At 52.5% G+C, this 17,571-nt stretch overlaps 1 protein-coding gene across 22 annotated transcripts in view; it reads right to left on the minus strand.

The window, feature by feature from the left end:
* Pc (pyruvate carboxylase) overlaps positions 1 to 17,571 on the minus strand; it is a 104,891-nt gene that overhangs the window by 23,267 nt on the left and 64,053 nt on the right. Inside the window, exon 1 of one of the 22 annotated variants that reach the window (XM_015503198.1) lies at positions 15,886 to 15,904. The exons of 12 other annotated variants lie outside the window; for them this stretch is intronic. Coding sequence is in view for 3 of the 10 variants with exons in the window: in XM_048807703.1 (XP_048663660.1) it covers positions 7,290 to 7,307 (18 nt within the window). In the remaining 7 variants the exon portion in view is untranslated. Of the gene's footprint in view, positions 1 to 564; positions 584 to 5,554; positions 5,574 to 6,130; positions 6,153 to 7,289; positions 7,309 to 8,108; positions 8,132 to 8,648; positions 8,668 to 8,770; positions 8,790 to 8,848; positions 8,871 to 15,885; positions 15,905 to 17,571 lie in introns of those variants that run through there. 9 more of the 22 variants (XM_015503193.2, XM_015503188.2, XM_048807704.1 and 6 more) reach the window with 9 other exon arrangements.

Genomic DNA, 17,571 nt, shown 5'->3' on the forward strand with positions numbered 1-17,571 from the left:
AACACAGATACATCATATGGAAATCTCTGGGACACTATGAAAGCAGTACTAAGAGGAAAGTTGATTGCATGGAGTTCATTCCTTAAAAGAAGAAAAAGTCAACAAATAAATGACTTAACATTACATCTCAAAGTCCTAGAAAAAGAAGAAAAAATCAACATCAAAAGCAGCAGAAGACAGAAAATAATTAAAATCAGAGCTGAAATCAATGAAATTGAAACAAAAGAAACAATTGAAAAAACTGACAGAACAAAAAGTCGGTTCTTTGAAAAAATAAATAAAATTGACAGACCCTTAGTCATGCTGATGAAGAGAAGGAGAGAGAAAACCCAAATCACTGACATATTTGACGAAAAAGGAAATATCACAACAGACACTACAGAAATCAGAAGATAACTAGAAATTATTTTGAAAACTTGTACTCCAATAAAATAGAAAATACTGGAGACATTGACAAATATCTAGAGTCATATAATTTGCCCAAATTGAATCAAGACGATACACACAATTTACACAGATCAATTTCAAGCATGAAATAGAAGACACCATCAGAAGCCTACCAACCAAGAAAAGCCCAGGACCGGGCGGGTACACAGCTGAGTTCTACAGACGTTTAAAGAAGAACTAGGGCTGGGGATGTGGCTCAAGCGGTAGCGCCCTCGCCTGGCATGCGTGCGGCCCGGGTTCGATCCTCAGCACCACATACAAAGATGTTGTGTCCGCCGAAAACTAAAAAAAAATAAATATATAAAAAATAAAAATAAATAAGAACACCAATATTCTTCAATTTATTTCAGGAAATAGAAAAAGAGGCAGCACTTCCAAACTCATTCTATGAGGCCAATATCACTCTGATTCCAAAACCAGGCAAAGATACATCAAAAAAAGAAATTTCAGACCAATATCTCTAATGAACATAGATGTAAAAATTCTCAATAAAATTCTGGCAAATTGAATACAAAAACATATCAAAAAGATCAGAGATCAAGTGGGATTCATCCCAGGGAGGACTGGTTTCTCCTCTGATTAGAAGATTGGTTCAACAAACGGAAATCAATAAATGTAATTCCTCACATCAAAAGACTTAAAGATAAGAATCATATGATCATATCAATAAAAGCATTTGACAAAATACAGCACCCCTTTATGTTCAAAACACTAGACAAACTAGGGATAATAGGAACATATCTCAACATCGTAAAGGCTATCTATGCTTAGCCCCAGCCAACATCATTCTAAATGGAGAGAAATTGAAGTTGAATTGAAATTCTAAAAACTGGAACAAGGCAGGGATGCCCTCTTTCACCTCTTCTATTTAACAAAGTTCTTGAAACACTGGCCAGAGCATTTAGACAGACGAAATAAATTAAAGGGATACACATAGGAAAAGAAGAACTCAACTTGGCACTATTTGCTGACAATATGATTCTATACCTAGAAGACTCTAAAAGTTCCACCAGAAAACTTTGAGAACTAGTAAATGAATTCAGCAAAGTAGCAGGATATAAAATCAACACCCACAAATCAAAGGCATTTGTGCATATCAGTGACAAATCCTCAGAAAGGGAAACGAAGAAAACTACCCCATTTACAATAGCCTCAAAAAAAAAAAAAATAACCTTGGGAATCAACTTAAAGAAAGAGGTGAAAGATCTATATAATGAAAATTACAGAACCCTAAAGAAAGAAGTCAAAGAAGACCTTAGAAGTCAGAAAGATCTACCTTGCTCTTGGATAGGAAGAATTAATATTATCAAAATGACCATACTACCAAAAGCACTATACAGATTTAATGCAATTCCAATCAAAACCCCAATGACATTCCTCACAGAAATAGAAAAAGCAATCATGAAATTCATCTGGAAAAACAAGAGACCCAGAATAGCTAAAGCAATTTTAGCAGGAAGAATGAAGCAGGTGGCATCACTATACCCGACCTTAAACTATACTACAGAGCAATAGTAACAAAAACAGCATGGTATTGGCACCAAACAGACTGGTAGACCAATGGTACAGAATAGAGGACACAGAGACTAACCCACAAAATTACAGTTATCTTATATTAGACAAAGGTCTTAAAAACATGCATTGGAGAAAAGAGCCTCTTCAACAAATGGTGCTGGGAAAACTGGAAATCCATATGCAACAAAATGAAATTAAACCCTTATCTCTCACTATGCACAAAATTCAACTCAAAATGAATCAAGGACTTAGGAATAAAACCAGAGACCCTGCGTCTAATAGAAGAAAAAGTAGGCCCTAATCTCCATCATGTGGGATTAGGCCCCAACTTCCTTAATAAGACTCCTGTGGCATAAGATTTAAAATCAAGAATCAATAAATGGGATGGACTCAAACTAAAATGTTTCTTCTCAGCAAAAGAAACAATCTGTGAGGTGAACAGACAGCCTACATCTTGGGAGCAAATCTTCACTCCTCACACATCAGATAGAGCACTAATCTTTAGATTATATAAGGAACTCAAAAAGCTAAACACCAAAAAAACAAATAACCCAATCAATAAATGGGCCAAGGACCTGAACAGACACTTCTCGGAAGAGGAAACAATCAATCAACAAATATATGAAAAAATGTTCATCACTAGCAATTAGAGAAATACAAATCAAAACCACTCTAAGATTTCATCTCACTCCAGTCAGAATGGCAGCTATTATGAAGATAAACAACAATAAGTGTTGGCGAGGATGTGGGGAAAAAGGTACACTCATACATTGCTGGTGGGACTGCAAATTGGTGCAGCAAATATGGAAAGCAGTATGGAGAATCCTTGGAAAATTGGGAATGGAACCACACCATTTGACCCAGCTATCCCTCTATACCCAAAGGACTTAAAAACAACATACTCCAGGGACACAGCCACATCCATGTTTATAGCAGCACAATTCACAATAGCTAAACTGTGGAACCAACCTAGATGCTCTTCGGTGGATGAATGGATAAAAAAAAATGTGGCATATATACACAATGGAATATTACTTATCAATAAAAAAGAATAAAATCATGGCATTTGCAGGAAAATGGATGGAGTTAGAGAAGATAGTGCTAAGTGAAGTTAACCAATCCCAAACAACCAAATGCCGAATGTTTTCTTTGATAAAAGGAGGCTGATCCATAGTGGGATAGGGAAGGGGAGCATGGGAGAAATAGACAAACTCTATATAGGGCAGAGAGGTGGGGAAGGGAGGGTACGTGGGGTTATTAATGATGGTGGAATGTGATGATCATTATTATCCAAAGTACATGTATGAAGACACAAAAATAAATAAATAAATAGATAAATAAATAAATAAATGTGATAATTAATTTTTTGTGTGTAATACTAGGGATTGAACCCAGGGGTGCTCCATCAGAGAGCTCCATCCCTGGCCCTTTTTATTTTATATTTTGAGACATGCTAAATTGCTCAAGCTGGCCTCCAACTTGCAATCCTGCTTCGCCCTCCCAAGTCCCTGGGATTACAGACATCCACCACTGTGCCTGGCTAAATATAACAATTTTTAAAAATGCATAAATAAAAATATTTAAAAGAAAAAAATCACCGAGGGCAGGTGAAATACGCCAATCACAGAAAGACAAATGCCACAGGACTCTACTACAGGCCATCCCTCAAGTGGTCACACCCGTGGAGACAAAGTAGAATGGTGGCTTCTGGGGTTGGGGTGGACAGGGGACTTGGTGTTCTATGGGGACACAGTTTCAGATTTGCAAAATGAAAAATGTTCTGTGGGTAGATGGTGGTGACAGTCACATAACAACATGCATATAACTGATGCCACTGAACAGGGCACTTAGAAAAGGTTCAGATGATAAAAGTCATGTGATACATGTTACACCACATCAGACCTTTTTTTCTTTTTTGGGGGGTTGGGGGGAGTACCGGGGATTAAACTCGGGGGCACTCAATCACTGAGCCACACCCCCAGCCCTATTTTGCATTTTATTTAGAGACAGGGTCTCACTGAGTTACTTAGGGCCTCACTAAGTTGCTGAGGCTGGCTTTGAATTCGCGATGCTCCTGCCTCAGCCTCCCAAGCTGCTGAGATCACAGGTGTGCGCCACTGTGTCCAGCACAATAAAAACGTTTTTCATCAAGTGAGGAAAGCTGACATCCCAACAGGTGAAGCTCAGAGGTTGACTCCTCCATTTTATAAAGGAGGGAAACCCAGCTCCACGCAAGTCTGAAAGGACAGCAGGGGCCACCTGCACGGCCCCACCCTGATGGCCCTTATCTACCTGTGTGAGTCATTTCTTCGAAAAAGTTGGAAACGCTTGACTCAGCCATTTCATTTTAGTAAGGAACTTAAACACAGATTCAATAAGTAAAACAAATATGGTGAAAACCCTAGTGTCATGTGGTGGCCACCAATACGGAGAGGAAGAGAAATACAGACAGAATGGAAAGGAAAGTAGGACATTAAGAAAGAAGTCTGTGGGGGCGGGGCTGGGGCCCAGTGGGGGGCTCGCCTAGCAGTGAGGTTCCATCCTCGGCACCACATAAAGACAAAATAAAGACATTGTGTCCAAAGGGAGGGAGGGAGGGAGGGAGGGAGAAGTCTGCAAAAGAGACCTACAGACAGGAGCGAAGGACAGCCACTGACCGCCAGGCCCAGTGCAAGGCCTCAGGGCAGTGCAGGAGGCAGACACGCACAGGTCTGTGGAGACTGCAATTTGCCAAGACCATGAAGGGACAAGTCTGACGCATTCCAGAGAGACGGAGGGTTGGGAGCAAGGAGAGGCCGGGGCCCAGGGCCAGACATCCAGGCCTCTCTTGGGCGGCAGGGAGGGGAGCTGACAGGTTTGGAACTGCTGTCTCTGGACAGGCAGCACAGGGACTGACTTTGCAGAGGCTGAGGCGAGAGACACAGAGCCCCTGACGGGGGAGGAGCCGCGGGGGCTGCCGTGGGGTCAGGGAGATGTCTGGGGTACAGCAGGTCATTTCACGGAGGTCCACCGGCATCCAAGAAAGGAAGAGACCTGGCCTGCGCAGGCGAGGAGACCGTTCCCACTACAGGACGACTAGAGACGGGCAGGTGGGGCGGGGGACACAGAGGGAGGAGCCATGGAGGAAAGCCTGGCACCACGGACAGGGTGGTGTAGAGGCCTAGGAGCGAACGTTGTTCCAACAGCGTCACTGGGTTTTTCCAGGCCTGCACGCTCCCTGGAGCACACCAAGGTGGAGTCTGCACCAGGAGGAGACTCCAACAAGAAGACAGAGGGGCCACCCGAGACGAGAAGAGGAGGAGGCAGGAGCAGGTGCTCTGGGGGTGGGGGTGGGCCATGGCTCCGAGCAGCAGGGGACAGGCTGCGGAGGGCGGCGCTGGCTTTGGAAGGGCCTCCGCATCAGACCCAGCCACACTAACAAAGATAAGGTCCCTTGCTGGGCTCCACGCTCCTCATCTTTCAAAAATAGAGGACAACAGTGATTTCTACACCTTGTCCTCATTAAAGAAGTCCCCTTTAACTGAGGGGGTGGTGCAAGACCCCGAGCCTATCTGACACCGCAGACCCCCCACGCCTCTCCTTCCGTGCTAACCTATGAGGAAGCTTAATGGGTCTAACAGGCTCCTGATGATCTCGCAGAACAACCAGGACATGCTCAGTGAGTTGTGTGATCGTGGTCTCTGCGCATCTCACGGCAGGTCTCAACAACGTCACCGTGGTTTTCTTTCCTTAATACCTTGAGAATTTCTGCCTTTTCACTCAAAGAAGTGACATGGCTTCTCTGGCACGTCTGAACTGCTGGCACCGCTACCCTCGCATTTGGGGCCGTGACTTGAACACAGGCCCCACGCACTGCCACCAGAGCAGTCCACCTGATGACGGCCATGCTGCCGAGTGACAGGCCGGTCTGCTGACCAAGGCTGACTGGCAGCTCGGGAGGAAGCAGGATGGCGTAGGATTTTGTCTCATTGCCCCGAACAGCCACCATCCAAAACTTGGGCTTGTTTATTTTGGTAGTTTTCCATTTAATATTTTTGGAACACAACTGACCACACGTCACTGAACCGCGGTGAGGGAGGACAGCCATGTGCAGTGGAGAAGCCCAGCAGGCGCCACGTCAACACGAGACAAAGGTCCACATCACCCGCACCAAGCTAGTACCACGCACCTCCTGAGGTGCCCGCCACAGACACGGCGTCCCCTGGGTTCCTGCCTCCCGTGCACAGCCCGGATCTCGTGGAAGACAGGCAAACCCAGACTAGGAGAACCCCACGAGATAACTGGCTCACACTCTTCAAACGTGTCAAGGAGCACGAAAGAGTCGAGAATGGTTTCAGATGACAGGAGGCCAAAAGGGCGAGTAAATGCACGTGTGAGCTGGACCCTGGACCGCTAACGCTGTCGGGGACACTGACAAAGTTTAAATAAGGTCTGCAGATCAAATAGCACCGGGTCGATGTTCGCTGCCTGATCTCACCCCCGGGTCTGACTGTGCTCAGGGAGAGGACACCTTATCTGCACGCGCGCGAGAGAGCGCTGAAGTCCTCAGGGCCAGTGGCTCCATGTCTGCAATTTACACTCCAATGGATCAGGAGACACAGGGGGACAACAAAGGAAGCAGCAGTACTGGGGACTGGGGTGAGAGGTTGGAGAGGATTCTTTGGACAGAGACATGCAGCCCTGTGCCCTGCTCTGGGCTGAGTGCATGTGACATCAGTGCCTGTCATGGCCCCCCGTGCAGACAGCCTCAGTCCATGGAGCTCCACTCTGGGTGGGTGATCAGAGCCCGCCAGAACCCTTTCCTTGCTGGAAGCAGGTGGTACTGGCAGCGTGAGACACACACTGGACACGGGCACAGGGTGCAAGTCTCACCCTTGTCCTGGGGAACCAAATGCAACTCTGCCCAGGACCAGGAGGGGCCAGGAGGAGTGAGTGAACCACTGCACAGCACAAAGCCAAGAGGCACAGGTCCCAGTGGCTCTGGAGGCTGAGGCAGGAAGATTTCGAGATCAAAACCAGCCTCAGCAAAAGTGAGGCCCTAAGCAACTCAGCAAGACCACATCTCTAAATAAATACAAAATAGGGCTGGGGATGTGCTCAGTGGTCAAATGCCCGCTGAGTTCAATCCCCGCTTACCCCTCTCCCCCTAAAAAAAAGGGAAGCACAGCACTCCTTTGGATAAGCAGGACCACAAAACAGTAACTGCAGGGCTCCCCCTCACCAGACATCAAGCCATTCAAATAAAACACTGAGGGGCCGCCCTTGCTGTGGTGTTAGCAACACAGCATAAACAGTGTCATTCAGCTCGGGTAAGGCACAAAGCAGACCCGCAGCTCCGTGGTCATCAGGGCAGCTTCACCGGAGCCCTATGCAAGGTGATTGGGAGCCTTTGAGATGTTTATGCTCCCCGGCCCAGTCTTACCCATCCTAGGAATCCGAATCAAGGAATCAGTCTAAAACGGGAACCAAGAAGTGTGCACAAAGATGCTCAAGACAGCAGAATTCACAGAGCTCCAACACCAGGACGCTGCTAGGACAGTATGCATCAAGGACAGTGACGCGTGGGCTCCATTCTGATGACGTGGGAGATGCTTGTGATGCAATAAGAAGCCGAGAGAACAACCGAGTGCCATGACCCGGAGGCGCCCTCCACGCGGCCCACGCCGCAGCCCCGCTGGCTCCCACAGGCTCCGCTCGAGCAGAGCTCGTGTGCCCCTCTGGGTGCTTTCCCATATTGCCACGTGGAGAATTCCCATATTCTTCCCCACTGGTGATGCAGTATCTATGGTGTGAAAACATTCCCAGGCCAAGGGGAGACCTTAGTCCCTGGTGAGAGGACACGGCAGCAGGCACACTTCCCCTTTCCAGGGGCTGCCCCGGCTGAGCCTGCCCCGTCTGCAGGCAAGCTGGCTCCCTGACTCTGGTTGTCTTGGGGGTCAGTAGGTCGTGTCTCCCCACCACACATGCTCCCCACTTGCTTTTCCAGATACAGAAAGCGGTTCAGTAGATATTCCACCAAAGGCCAGTACCCTCCGCAGCTCCGGAAGGCCCACCCCTGCCCCCGCAGTGTCACCGAGTGATCACTAATCTGACAGTCAGGACAGAGGGCTGCACTGTCCCTCCCTGCACCCCGCAGGCCCTCTCACACACGGTTTGGCTCAGGAGCCTGGTGAAGGCTCTCGGCAGGCCAGGAGTGCCACAGCAGTCCCGATCCATGAGGCACCCGGGGCCGTGGACAGTGGGGAGTAAGAACACCCCTTTGGGTCCTCATGTCCCTGCAGAGGGCATCCAAAGCAGGCCTGGACTTGAGACCTGAGCTACCAGCCTCTGGGTGAGGGAGCTCCGCCTGCCGCACACTGGGCAGAGGCAGGATGGAAGCAGGGCCCGTCCACTGAAGTCCAGGCAGGAGCAGTGGCCCAGGGACAGCCCCTCCCTGTGGGCAGGGGCCCAGCTTTCCTCCCCAGCTCTGAGGTTTAGCACCTGAGGCCCAGTTTCCTTATCAGTAAACTTGGTACTGCCACTCCAACCAGAGCAGGTCACCCTGGGGGTCAACTGAGACAGTACACCTGAAGGGCCAGGCCTCAGGGGACAAATGCCAGCCTGTCACTCTCTTTCCCCCTCCTCCCAGAAGAATGCAGAGATGGAAAGGAATCCCATTCACCTCCACCCAGCTCTGCAAGGCTCACCTGTCCACCCCCCATGCACAGCTGTCCTGCCTCCCCCCACCACAAAAGCCCCCAGCCCTGAAGGTAGCAGGAGCCAGCCTGCCGGCCGGCCGCAAAACTCTCCCACAGGTCTGGGCACATACTGCACTCTGCCACATGCAGAAACTTCCCCCGAAGCTGGATTCAGGTGTATAGGGCCACACCCGTCCTGGAGCACTCACCCTACACCAGTCAAGCACCTGGCTTTCAGCACAGAGGACGTGGCAGAGAAGTCACAGCCAGCTGCTGCTCTGCCTGGGGTCACTGGCCCCAGGATACAAAGTTCTTTGGCACTGGGCTGCAGGAGCCCTGGGCTGTGGCCAAAGCAGAAATCAGGAGAAGGGGTACCACCTCCTGAGGCCCAGAGGCCGGATGGGAGGGAAGGGGAGACAGGGAGGTGGGTCCCACACCAGACAGCCCAAAGCCTGCCCCCGCCGTCCCCCGGATGGGCAGGATTCTAAGGGAGGGAGTCCAAGGCCAAGGCAGAGCAGAGCTCTGTGGTAGATTTAGGACATGCTGCCACAGAAGGTTAAAGGCACAGAAATGTCAACCTACAGGCAGAGCGGGCCTCGCAGAGCAGCTCAGGACGGGGTGGTGAAGAGCAAGGGCTGCGGGACCCCCTGAACCTGGACACGGCCAGAGTTAAGTTCGCTGCCACAGTTGTAGGGCCTATCACCACCCTGTCCCTCCACGCTCACGCAGGACCAAGCACAGGAAGAGGCATCAGAGACACAAAGATAAATGAAAATCTACCTCATTCCCAGAACATCCCACCCTTTCTATAAAATGGTCAACCTGCTTCTCCTTGGCTGAATACCGCTGCTCTGCAGACCTGGCCTGACTCCGAGGCTGTTCCGGCATCCATGTCCACTGGAGAAAGCCTGCCCGGGGCAGCTGGGGGCCACACTGCAGCGCCCATGCGGATACAGGCTCCTGGCAGCTGTCACCAGAGGCTCATCTGAGGCACGGGGACTGGGACAGTGTGCAGGAGGAGCCCAGTGGGCAGAGTCCCACTGCCCCCAAATCTCACCCCACCTCCCAGAGCTGACACGGGAAGAGGCTGCTGCACAGGGCTGGGGTGGACACAGGAGCCACAGGTTGGAGGCTTTGTGAGCCCAAGGGAGAGCAGAGTGCTGAGGCGGAAGCAGAGGACAGTGAGAGGCCTCGGGCAACCAAAAGCCCTCCTGCTCCCAGACGCCTGCCTCTGGCATTAAGAGAGACCCCACCCTCAGCCTGTCTGAGACCAAGCCCCAGAATCCTGTGTGACCAGCCTCCTTCCTCACGATGGCACTTCCCAGAAGGCACTTTCAGACATGGCCTTTTCAGGTTGTCACTGTGCCAGGTGCATCCTGTCACCCCCCCATGAAGGCACACAACAGGGACATGTGGACACAGGGAGCAACGGCCCCCCCTGTGCCCTGCATTTGGAGTAGGCGGTTGGTGGAAGGTTGGGAAGAGGCCCTCGAGGTTGACAGGTCTGGCCGAGAATCTGCCTGAGGACGTGGAGGCCTCATTTACAGAGCGGAGCGGGCATCTTAGTCAGCCCTCGTCCTCAGGAGCAGCAGCTGACCCAGAGTTTCCCCTGCCCGCTTGTGTGACCAGCCTCCTTGCACTGGCCTGCAACCTGCTGTCAGAGCATGGCAGGACAGACACTTTTGGGTCCCACTAGCACAGCAATTGGCTCAGGTCACTTGCCTTGGGGGACACCACACTGTCTTGCTTGCTACTGGTGATACCCAAAAGGAAAAACCTCCCTTTCCTGGCTGCAGCGATGAGGGGGCGGTAAGATCCAAAGATCCCGCTGCCGGCTCCTCTCCAGAGCACCGACAGCCAGGGAGGCCTGTCAGCTGTCCCTGGGCCTGTCCCTGGGCCTCAGAGTGTGCATTAGAGACAGGGCAATCGTGAGGTCACTGGGATGCATAAGTAACTCCTTGCAAGCAAGAACGAGCCACAGCAAAGCAAGGAGCATCTGGTGCTTCTCCTGCCGCTCCTAAGGGTGGCTCCCGGCTTCCGGGAGACTGAGCAATGTGGCCAAGGTCATCAGCAGAGTCAGGTTTGAGCCCAGCTCCTGCCCCCTCCCGAGCAGGGGCGCTGTTAAGGACTAGAGTCTTCACTGACTATAGGACCAGGCTGTGGCTTGCAGCAGAAGCACAGTGTGGCAGCGCACGGACACCAAAAAAAGCAAAACCAAAATCCTTCTTCTAATAAAAACCGCCTGAACTCCTGCAGGCCACCAGTGGCTGTGCTGCTACCTGAGACCCGCCAGGCAGTGCTGGCAGCCGCGAATCCCAGATAAGCCAGGGCAGTTACAACTTGCCCAATAAATCTCCAAATGTCCCCAGAAACTCTGCTACTGCAGACCTACACTACATCTCCCAGGCTGCCTCTTGCAACGAGAAGTAGCACGAAATCCCACAGTCAGGGCCATTTTGGTCCAGACAACATGGCTACTGTGCGGAGCAGAACACTGATGGCCCCCAACAGCTGCTGTAGCCAAGGGGCAGGCCCTGTCATGTCCTCCTAGGATCCACATCACTTTGGCCCTTAATACCCACTGTCATGTAGCATCTCCTGCAGCCTCAGAGGGCAGCAGGGGGGCAGGAGGTCACGGATGGCAAAGGTGAGGTCCTGCCAGGGGCAGCTGGTGGCGTGGGGGTTCTGAAAGTCCAGGAGTCCCTGCTGCCACGGCAGACCATCTCAGAGGTGCACAGCAGCAGGGTGAGAGGAGGGGTGGCTCGGAGACAGGCCCCACAATATCCTAATTAATCCACAAGCCCCTCCCCAGCTCCCTCCCACCAGCCCCAGCACCCCAGCCCTCCGGCCCAGCCTGGGCTGCCGCCAGCCTGTGCAGAACCAGAAAGTCTTGGCAGGGGACTCGGGGTGGCGGCAGTGGCCTCTGATGGATGGGCTGCTCTCTCCAGGTTGCTCCACACTGACCTAAACATGTCCTCCGGGGGCCCAGGGGCTGGCAGCCAGCAGGGACAGATGAAAGGAGGATGCGCCTGGCTTTCAGGCGGCACAGACTGATATCAAAGAGCCTGAGGGGGAAGGACTGAGGCTGAGATTTCTGGGTAGTAGGAACCTCAGGGAGGGCACGAAGAACAATGCAGGTGACAGAGACAGCAGAGAAAACCAAAGGCGACGGGACACAGCATGCAAGCGCCAGCTGAGGCTTCTCAGCGGTCTTGTGCTCCAGGGCTGTCCCCAGCCTCCAGCCACTGTGATCACCAGGCTCCCTGCAGTGCCACAGCGCCCAGCGACCCTCCACTCAAAGGCTGTGACCCAGGGGAAGGTAGCCTGAGCAGCTGGCACTGTGTGGGTCTGTGCACTGAGGGACAAAGGGGCCTCCTGAGGTCCCCAGGGAGTGGCAGGAAGGACAGGGCCAGCCAGTTGGAGGTGGCTGCTCCCAGCCTCACTGGAGGCAGTGAGGATCTAGGGCCAACACTGCCCCCTGGTGCAAGGAGCTGTCACTGACAACTTCCAGCCAGGACACAGGTGTGGCCTCAGGGACAGAGGGAGGACAGTATTTCTCTTGGTGCTGGCACTTGACCACTGGGGGAAGGCTCTCAGGGAAGGGGTCACTTGCCCTAGCTGGCCCACACCCTTTAAGACTCAGCTCAGGAACGCCTTCCTGGACACCCAGCCTCCCCAGCCACCCGCTTCAGTCAGCACAATGAGTTAACAGACATGTGAGTGTCCCCTACACACAAGGTTAGAGCCCAAAGTGCTGGTGACAGCACACAAGGAGGGTCAAAAGGGCAGAATCAGCAAAGAATGTTTGTCTCTCCCCACATTTACATGTAGAAACCTTGATCTTGGGTTTCCCAGTGTCCAGACTGTGGGAGATACACAAGCTCATATGGCATCCTGTCAAAGCAGCTGGGAGGGTGGGCACCAGGACGGCCGAGGCTCGGGGCTGAGTGGGGTGACAAAGCTGGGGCACTCATGTGCCAGGTGTATATACCCCTGGGCTGTGCTTTGCAGGGAGTGCGATGCTGGACAGGGCAGCGCCTGCAGGCGGTCAGGAATGCTTCGTCACCCAAGTTGGCTAGGGTCCCAGAGCCTCTGCCCACTTGCTCGCTCCTCACCCCTCAATCCAAGACCAAGACCAAGGGGCCTGGCTAGACTAGAGTGGGCGCTCAGAAGCCCAGGGGCTTTGGGGGTGGTGAGCTGGGGGCAAGAGGGTGTTGTTGAACTGTGTACTCTCAAAAGAAACGCTGAAGTTCTGGTCCCAGAACCTCAGGATGTGACCTTATTTGGAAAAGGTGAAGCCAAGGTAGTCAAGTGAAAGGGGGGTTACTAGGGTGAGCCCTAATCCAACATGCTTGGTGTCCTGATCAAAGGGGGACATTCAGACACAGTGACGGACAACGTGAAAGTGTGGGGAGACCATGGAGAGAAGCGCAGGGAGGCTGAGCCTAGGAAGGTCTCCCCTAGAGGCCTGCGGACGCCTGGGACGTGAACTTCAAGGTTCCAGAGCGGGAGGCAGAAATCCCTGTTGCTGAAGACATCCAGTGTCGGGCCTTTGCCCTGCTGCGGTGGCCTTAGAAACCCACTGCACCCAGTTCCCCCGGCCACTGCCACTCGGCCGCGAAAACCTCAGTGGCACAAGTGTCTCTCTCTGCTCATCCGCTGCAGGCCACAGTGCTGGTTTCAGAGCTCGTGGCTACTTAGGTCTGCAATCAAAGACCAAGGCGACAAAGGCGAGGGGGAGGCAGGGAGAAGTGAACAAGGGCAGCGTGCCCAGCAGGCGGGCTCCGAGCAGGGCTGAGCCTCTGGAGGCAAAGGCGCCCGCCAGGGACGGATCTTAAAGGAGGCGGAAGGGATGTCCAAAGAAGGTGGGCAGGTGGAGGAGGCGGCTCAGGTGTGGGGGTGGCAGAGCAAAGAGCCCGGCCAGTGTCCCGTCAAAGCACGGCAGGCGCTGGGAAGGACCCCCCTGGAGACACCTGGGCTCCAGGTCAAGGGCAAGGAGCTTGGGTGTGCCCTCAACAGCAGGGTGCAGCGGCCAAACCGGGCAGAGCAGAGACAGCTTTGAGCTGGGGGACCACAGGCCTTATGCCCAGGAGAACTGTCCCCAGTCCCCCAGTGAGAGATGACAGCAAGTGCTGCCTGGGGGTGAGAGCCCATGAGCAGGGGCACAGCAGACCTCTGAAAAGGAACAGGAAAACAGCACAGGTCCCGCACACAGGGCTCCCTGGGGGCCTGAGCAGAGCTGAGAGGAGGGTGCAGGGAAAGGTGAGGGCGTCAGTGAGCTGGCAGCTAAGGCAGGCTCTGCCTGGTCTAATGCCCCAGTTTGGACGAACACTTCCAGAAAGTCTGAAAAGCAGAGAAATGCAGGGGGAGCTGGAGGACACTAGGATCAATGGACTCTTCTTCTTTTTTAATGAAACACTAAATGGATCCAGTGAAATATAGTGGATCAAACACCCGGGTTTATTTCTATTCCCTTCTGAAATCCCACTAAAACATCAGTACGGGTTTCCCTTTTAAAGAGCAAAACCACAAACACAAAGAGCAGGAGAGCTGACAGCAGCAGACGATGGAGGCGAGAAATGAGATGAGAAAACTGCTTGGCGTGTGGACTAGCGGTGCAGCCTGAGGAGGAGGAAATCCCGGGGGTCAGGGTTGGGAGTCCCTCCATCAAGTGGACCCAAGCCATGGCCGCCTGGGGAGTCCAGAGCCTCATGGCAGGTGCCCAGGAGGTGGGATGAGGGACAGGGCCGCCAACAGAAGCCAGGTTGGTCGGGATCAGAAGCCCAGATGCTCCTCCCCATCACACAGCCAGGACTCTCCCGTCCCCAGTGGGCAACAGTGACGGCGGCCCCGATTGTGGTCCCCAGAGCCCTCTGCGTCCACTGACTCTGCACTGCAGCCCCTATGCCACAGCAGCCTGCTGCTCCCAGGTCTGCAGCTGAGGAACTGACGCTGGCAGGACGGGTCAGTGGCATGCGCGGGGCACGCCCCCGTCATCGGAATCCTGCACCCTGCTCCTGACCACCACACGATGGCTCTTTCAGAAGACAGGAGGCTTGGTTCCTGGAGCGGCTGCAGCCCAGCCACCAGGCCCAGCCCAGGCAGCAAGGCCCCAGACTGCAGCCGGGGATGAGGTCACCTGCCCATCTGCAGCTGGAAACCCCTCAGTTCCACAGCGCTTGGCAGGCCCTCCTCCAGGGGACACACCACAGGACTCCTCTCAGGTGACCACTGTAGCTGGACCTTGGATGTCCTCCGAAGGCCCACATGTTAAAGGTTTGATCCAGCCAGACAGGGCGGTGCCCTCTGTAGCCCCAGATGTTTAGGAGGCTGAGGCAGGAGGATCACAAGTTCAAGGCCAGCCTGGGCAACTTAGTGAGACCCTGTTTCAAAATAAAATAAAAATGGCTGGGAATGTGGCCACTGCTAGAGAACCTCTGGGTTCAATTCCCAGTTTAAAAAAAAAAAAAAGTTTGATCCTCAGGGTGAGACTACAAGGAGGGGATAGGCTTTAGAAGGTGGGGCCTTCTGGGAGGGCTTCGGGTCACTGGGGCATGCCCTGAGAGAGGACTGTGGACTCTGATCTCTTCCTTTCTGTTCTGCTTCCCGGCCACGGGTGAGCAGGTTCTGCTCTGCCACGTGTGCTCACTGTGATGTGCTGTCCCCTCAGAGGCCCCAAACAACCAAGCCATCGACCGTGGACTGGAACCTCCAAAACTGGGAGCCAAAATAAACCTCTCCTCTTCAGAAGTAGATCACCTCAGATATTTGTTGTAGGGACAGACAGCTGAGTAACACAGAAACCAACCAACCCAGCCCAGGATGCCTGCAGCTGCGACATTTGGGCTCTCCCAGAAAAAGCCCGCCTGCAGTCCCCCCGCTACGGGGGCCGGGTGGGGACCACCGCCAACAGGCTCAGCTGCCCAGGTTTCCCAATGGGCTTTGGTGTCGCGTTTTTCAGTAGAAATGTCAGCCAAACACCACCAGATATTTGAGGAAATCACCAAAAATTCACCAAAACAAACTGGGTTGTTTTTTTTTTTTTTTAAAGGGAACTCAAGAGAAAAGCCACACAGAGAGCAGACACTTAGAAAAACTATAATTAATCTCCTCAGAGAAATGAGAAAAGCAATTGCATCCATTAAGTAAGAGGCGGCAGTTATTTTAAAAAGGCAACAAGAATGAGCTCTAGGAAAGTAAAAATAGAGTTGCAGAGAATTTTAAACACAACAAATAGAAGAATTACCAGGCAGCTCAGGACATCGCCCAGAAAGACGAACCTGCAGAAAAAAAGGGGGAAAGGTAGGAAAATAAGAGGCTCAGGTGGGCCCTCCCGTAGCCACTGCCTGGAGTCCCAGAAGGGAGAAGAGAAAGCCAGAGGGAGGGGCCATTCACAGAGGCCCTGGGGACTGAAGGATTCATGGGTTTGGCCTAGCCTCAGGCCGACAGTGCCCCGAAAAAGGATCGGGAGGCCCTTAGCTTCCTGCAAACTAAAGAACTGCCGCAGGCTTGGTGGCTTAAGACAATAGAAACCACTGTCCTTCAGTTTTGAGGGCTGAAGTCCAACACCAGTGTCCACACCCTGCAGGACAGGCGGGGATGGGCAGCATGCCCTCCACTTCTGGTGACCACTGGGGCTCCTTGGCTTGTGGCCACATCATTTCAAATGCCTGCCTGTCTCCTCAGCATATGTCTCTGCCTTCCCAGGACACTCATGATGGCACTTAGGGCCCACCCATGTCATCTTCCCTTGTCAAGATCCTTTTTTTTTTTTCTTAATTTTTTATTTATTTTTTAGTTTTCGGCGGACACAACATCTTTGTTTGTATGTGGTGCTGAGGATCGAACCCGGGCCGCACGCATGCCAGGCGAGCGCACTACTGCTTGAGCCACATCCCCAGCCTCTTGTCAAGATCCTTAATCACATCTGCAGGTCTTTTTTCTTTTTCTATTTCTGGGGATTGAAACCAGGGGCACTTTACCACTGAGCCACAACCCCAGCCCTTTTTACTTTTGATTTTGAGACAGGGTCTCACTAAGTTGCCCAGGGATGGCCTTGAACTTGACCTTGAACCTGCCTAAGCCTCCAAGTTGTTGGGACCACAAGTATGTTCCACCACGTGTGGCTAGAGGACTTTTTTCTTAAAATGTAGGACCTGGATATCCCTGGGGACATCTTCCAGCCCTCTATACTTCTGAACAGGAAAAGGAAGTCTCACCCGACTGTCAACAGTGACAGGAGCCAGATGCTGCTGGTGCAATGTCTTTAAATTTCCGAGGGAAAACACTCTCCAACCTGGAATTCTCTACCCAGTTAGACAATCCATCAAAGACTGCAAAATACACAATCCCAGACATGCCTGTCCCTGGGAAGCTCTGAGATGGGCTCTAACAAGACAAGGAGCGGGCTGGCCAGGACTCAGGGGCACAGAGGGGCCTCACAGGTGCAAGGCAGGTTTGCTCCCCAGCATTTCAAACAGACACAGGGTCCAGGTCCAGGTCCCAGGCTGCCAACTAGAGGAGGCAAAGGGACTCCCAGGCTGCAGGAAGTCCCAGGCCACAGTGCACCCAGCAGGCCCAGGCGGCCCCCTGCAGAAGGCAGCTCCCTTAGAGGTTCCCAAGGCGGCTGGAGTTAGACAGGACGGCAGATGGGCCCCTGTCTCTGGAAATGTGAGAGCCACTCAGGATTTGTTTGTTTAGCTGGGGATGAAGGAAGGAGGCAGCTGATGAAAAGTGGACAAGAAAACGCCACCATCCTTCACACTCTGCATTTTCAAAGGTGATTATTTACTTGATTTAAATAAAGTAAAAATCTGAAAATGTGCTTAAACACAGACCTACACAACCGTGCTGGGAGCTGGGGGAGAAAGGAGGCAGCCACAGGGAAGGCGAGGCAGCTTTACAAGTGTAACTCTCAGCAGAGTCCACAGTA

This window comes from Marmota marmota, unplaced genomic scaffold, assembly GCF_001458135.2.
Source record: "Marmota marmota marmota unplaced genomic scaffold, marMar, whole genome shotgun sequence".
NCBI lineage: Eukaryota > Metazoa > Chordata > Mammalia > Rodentia > Sciuridae > Marmota > Marmota marmota.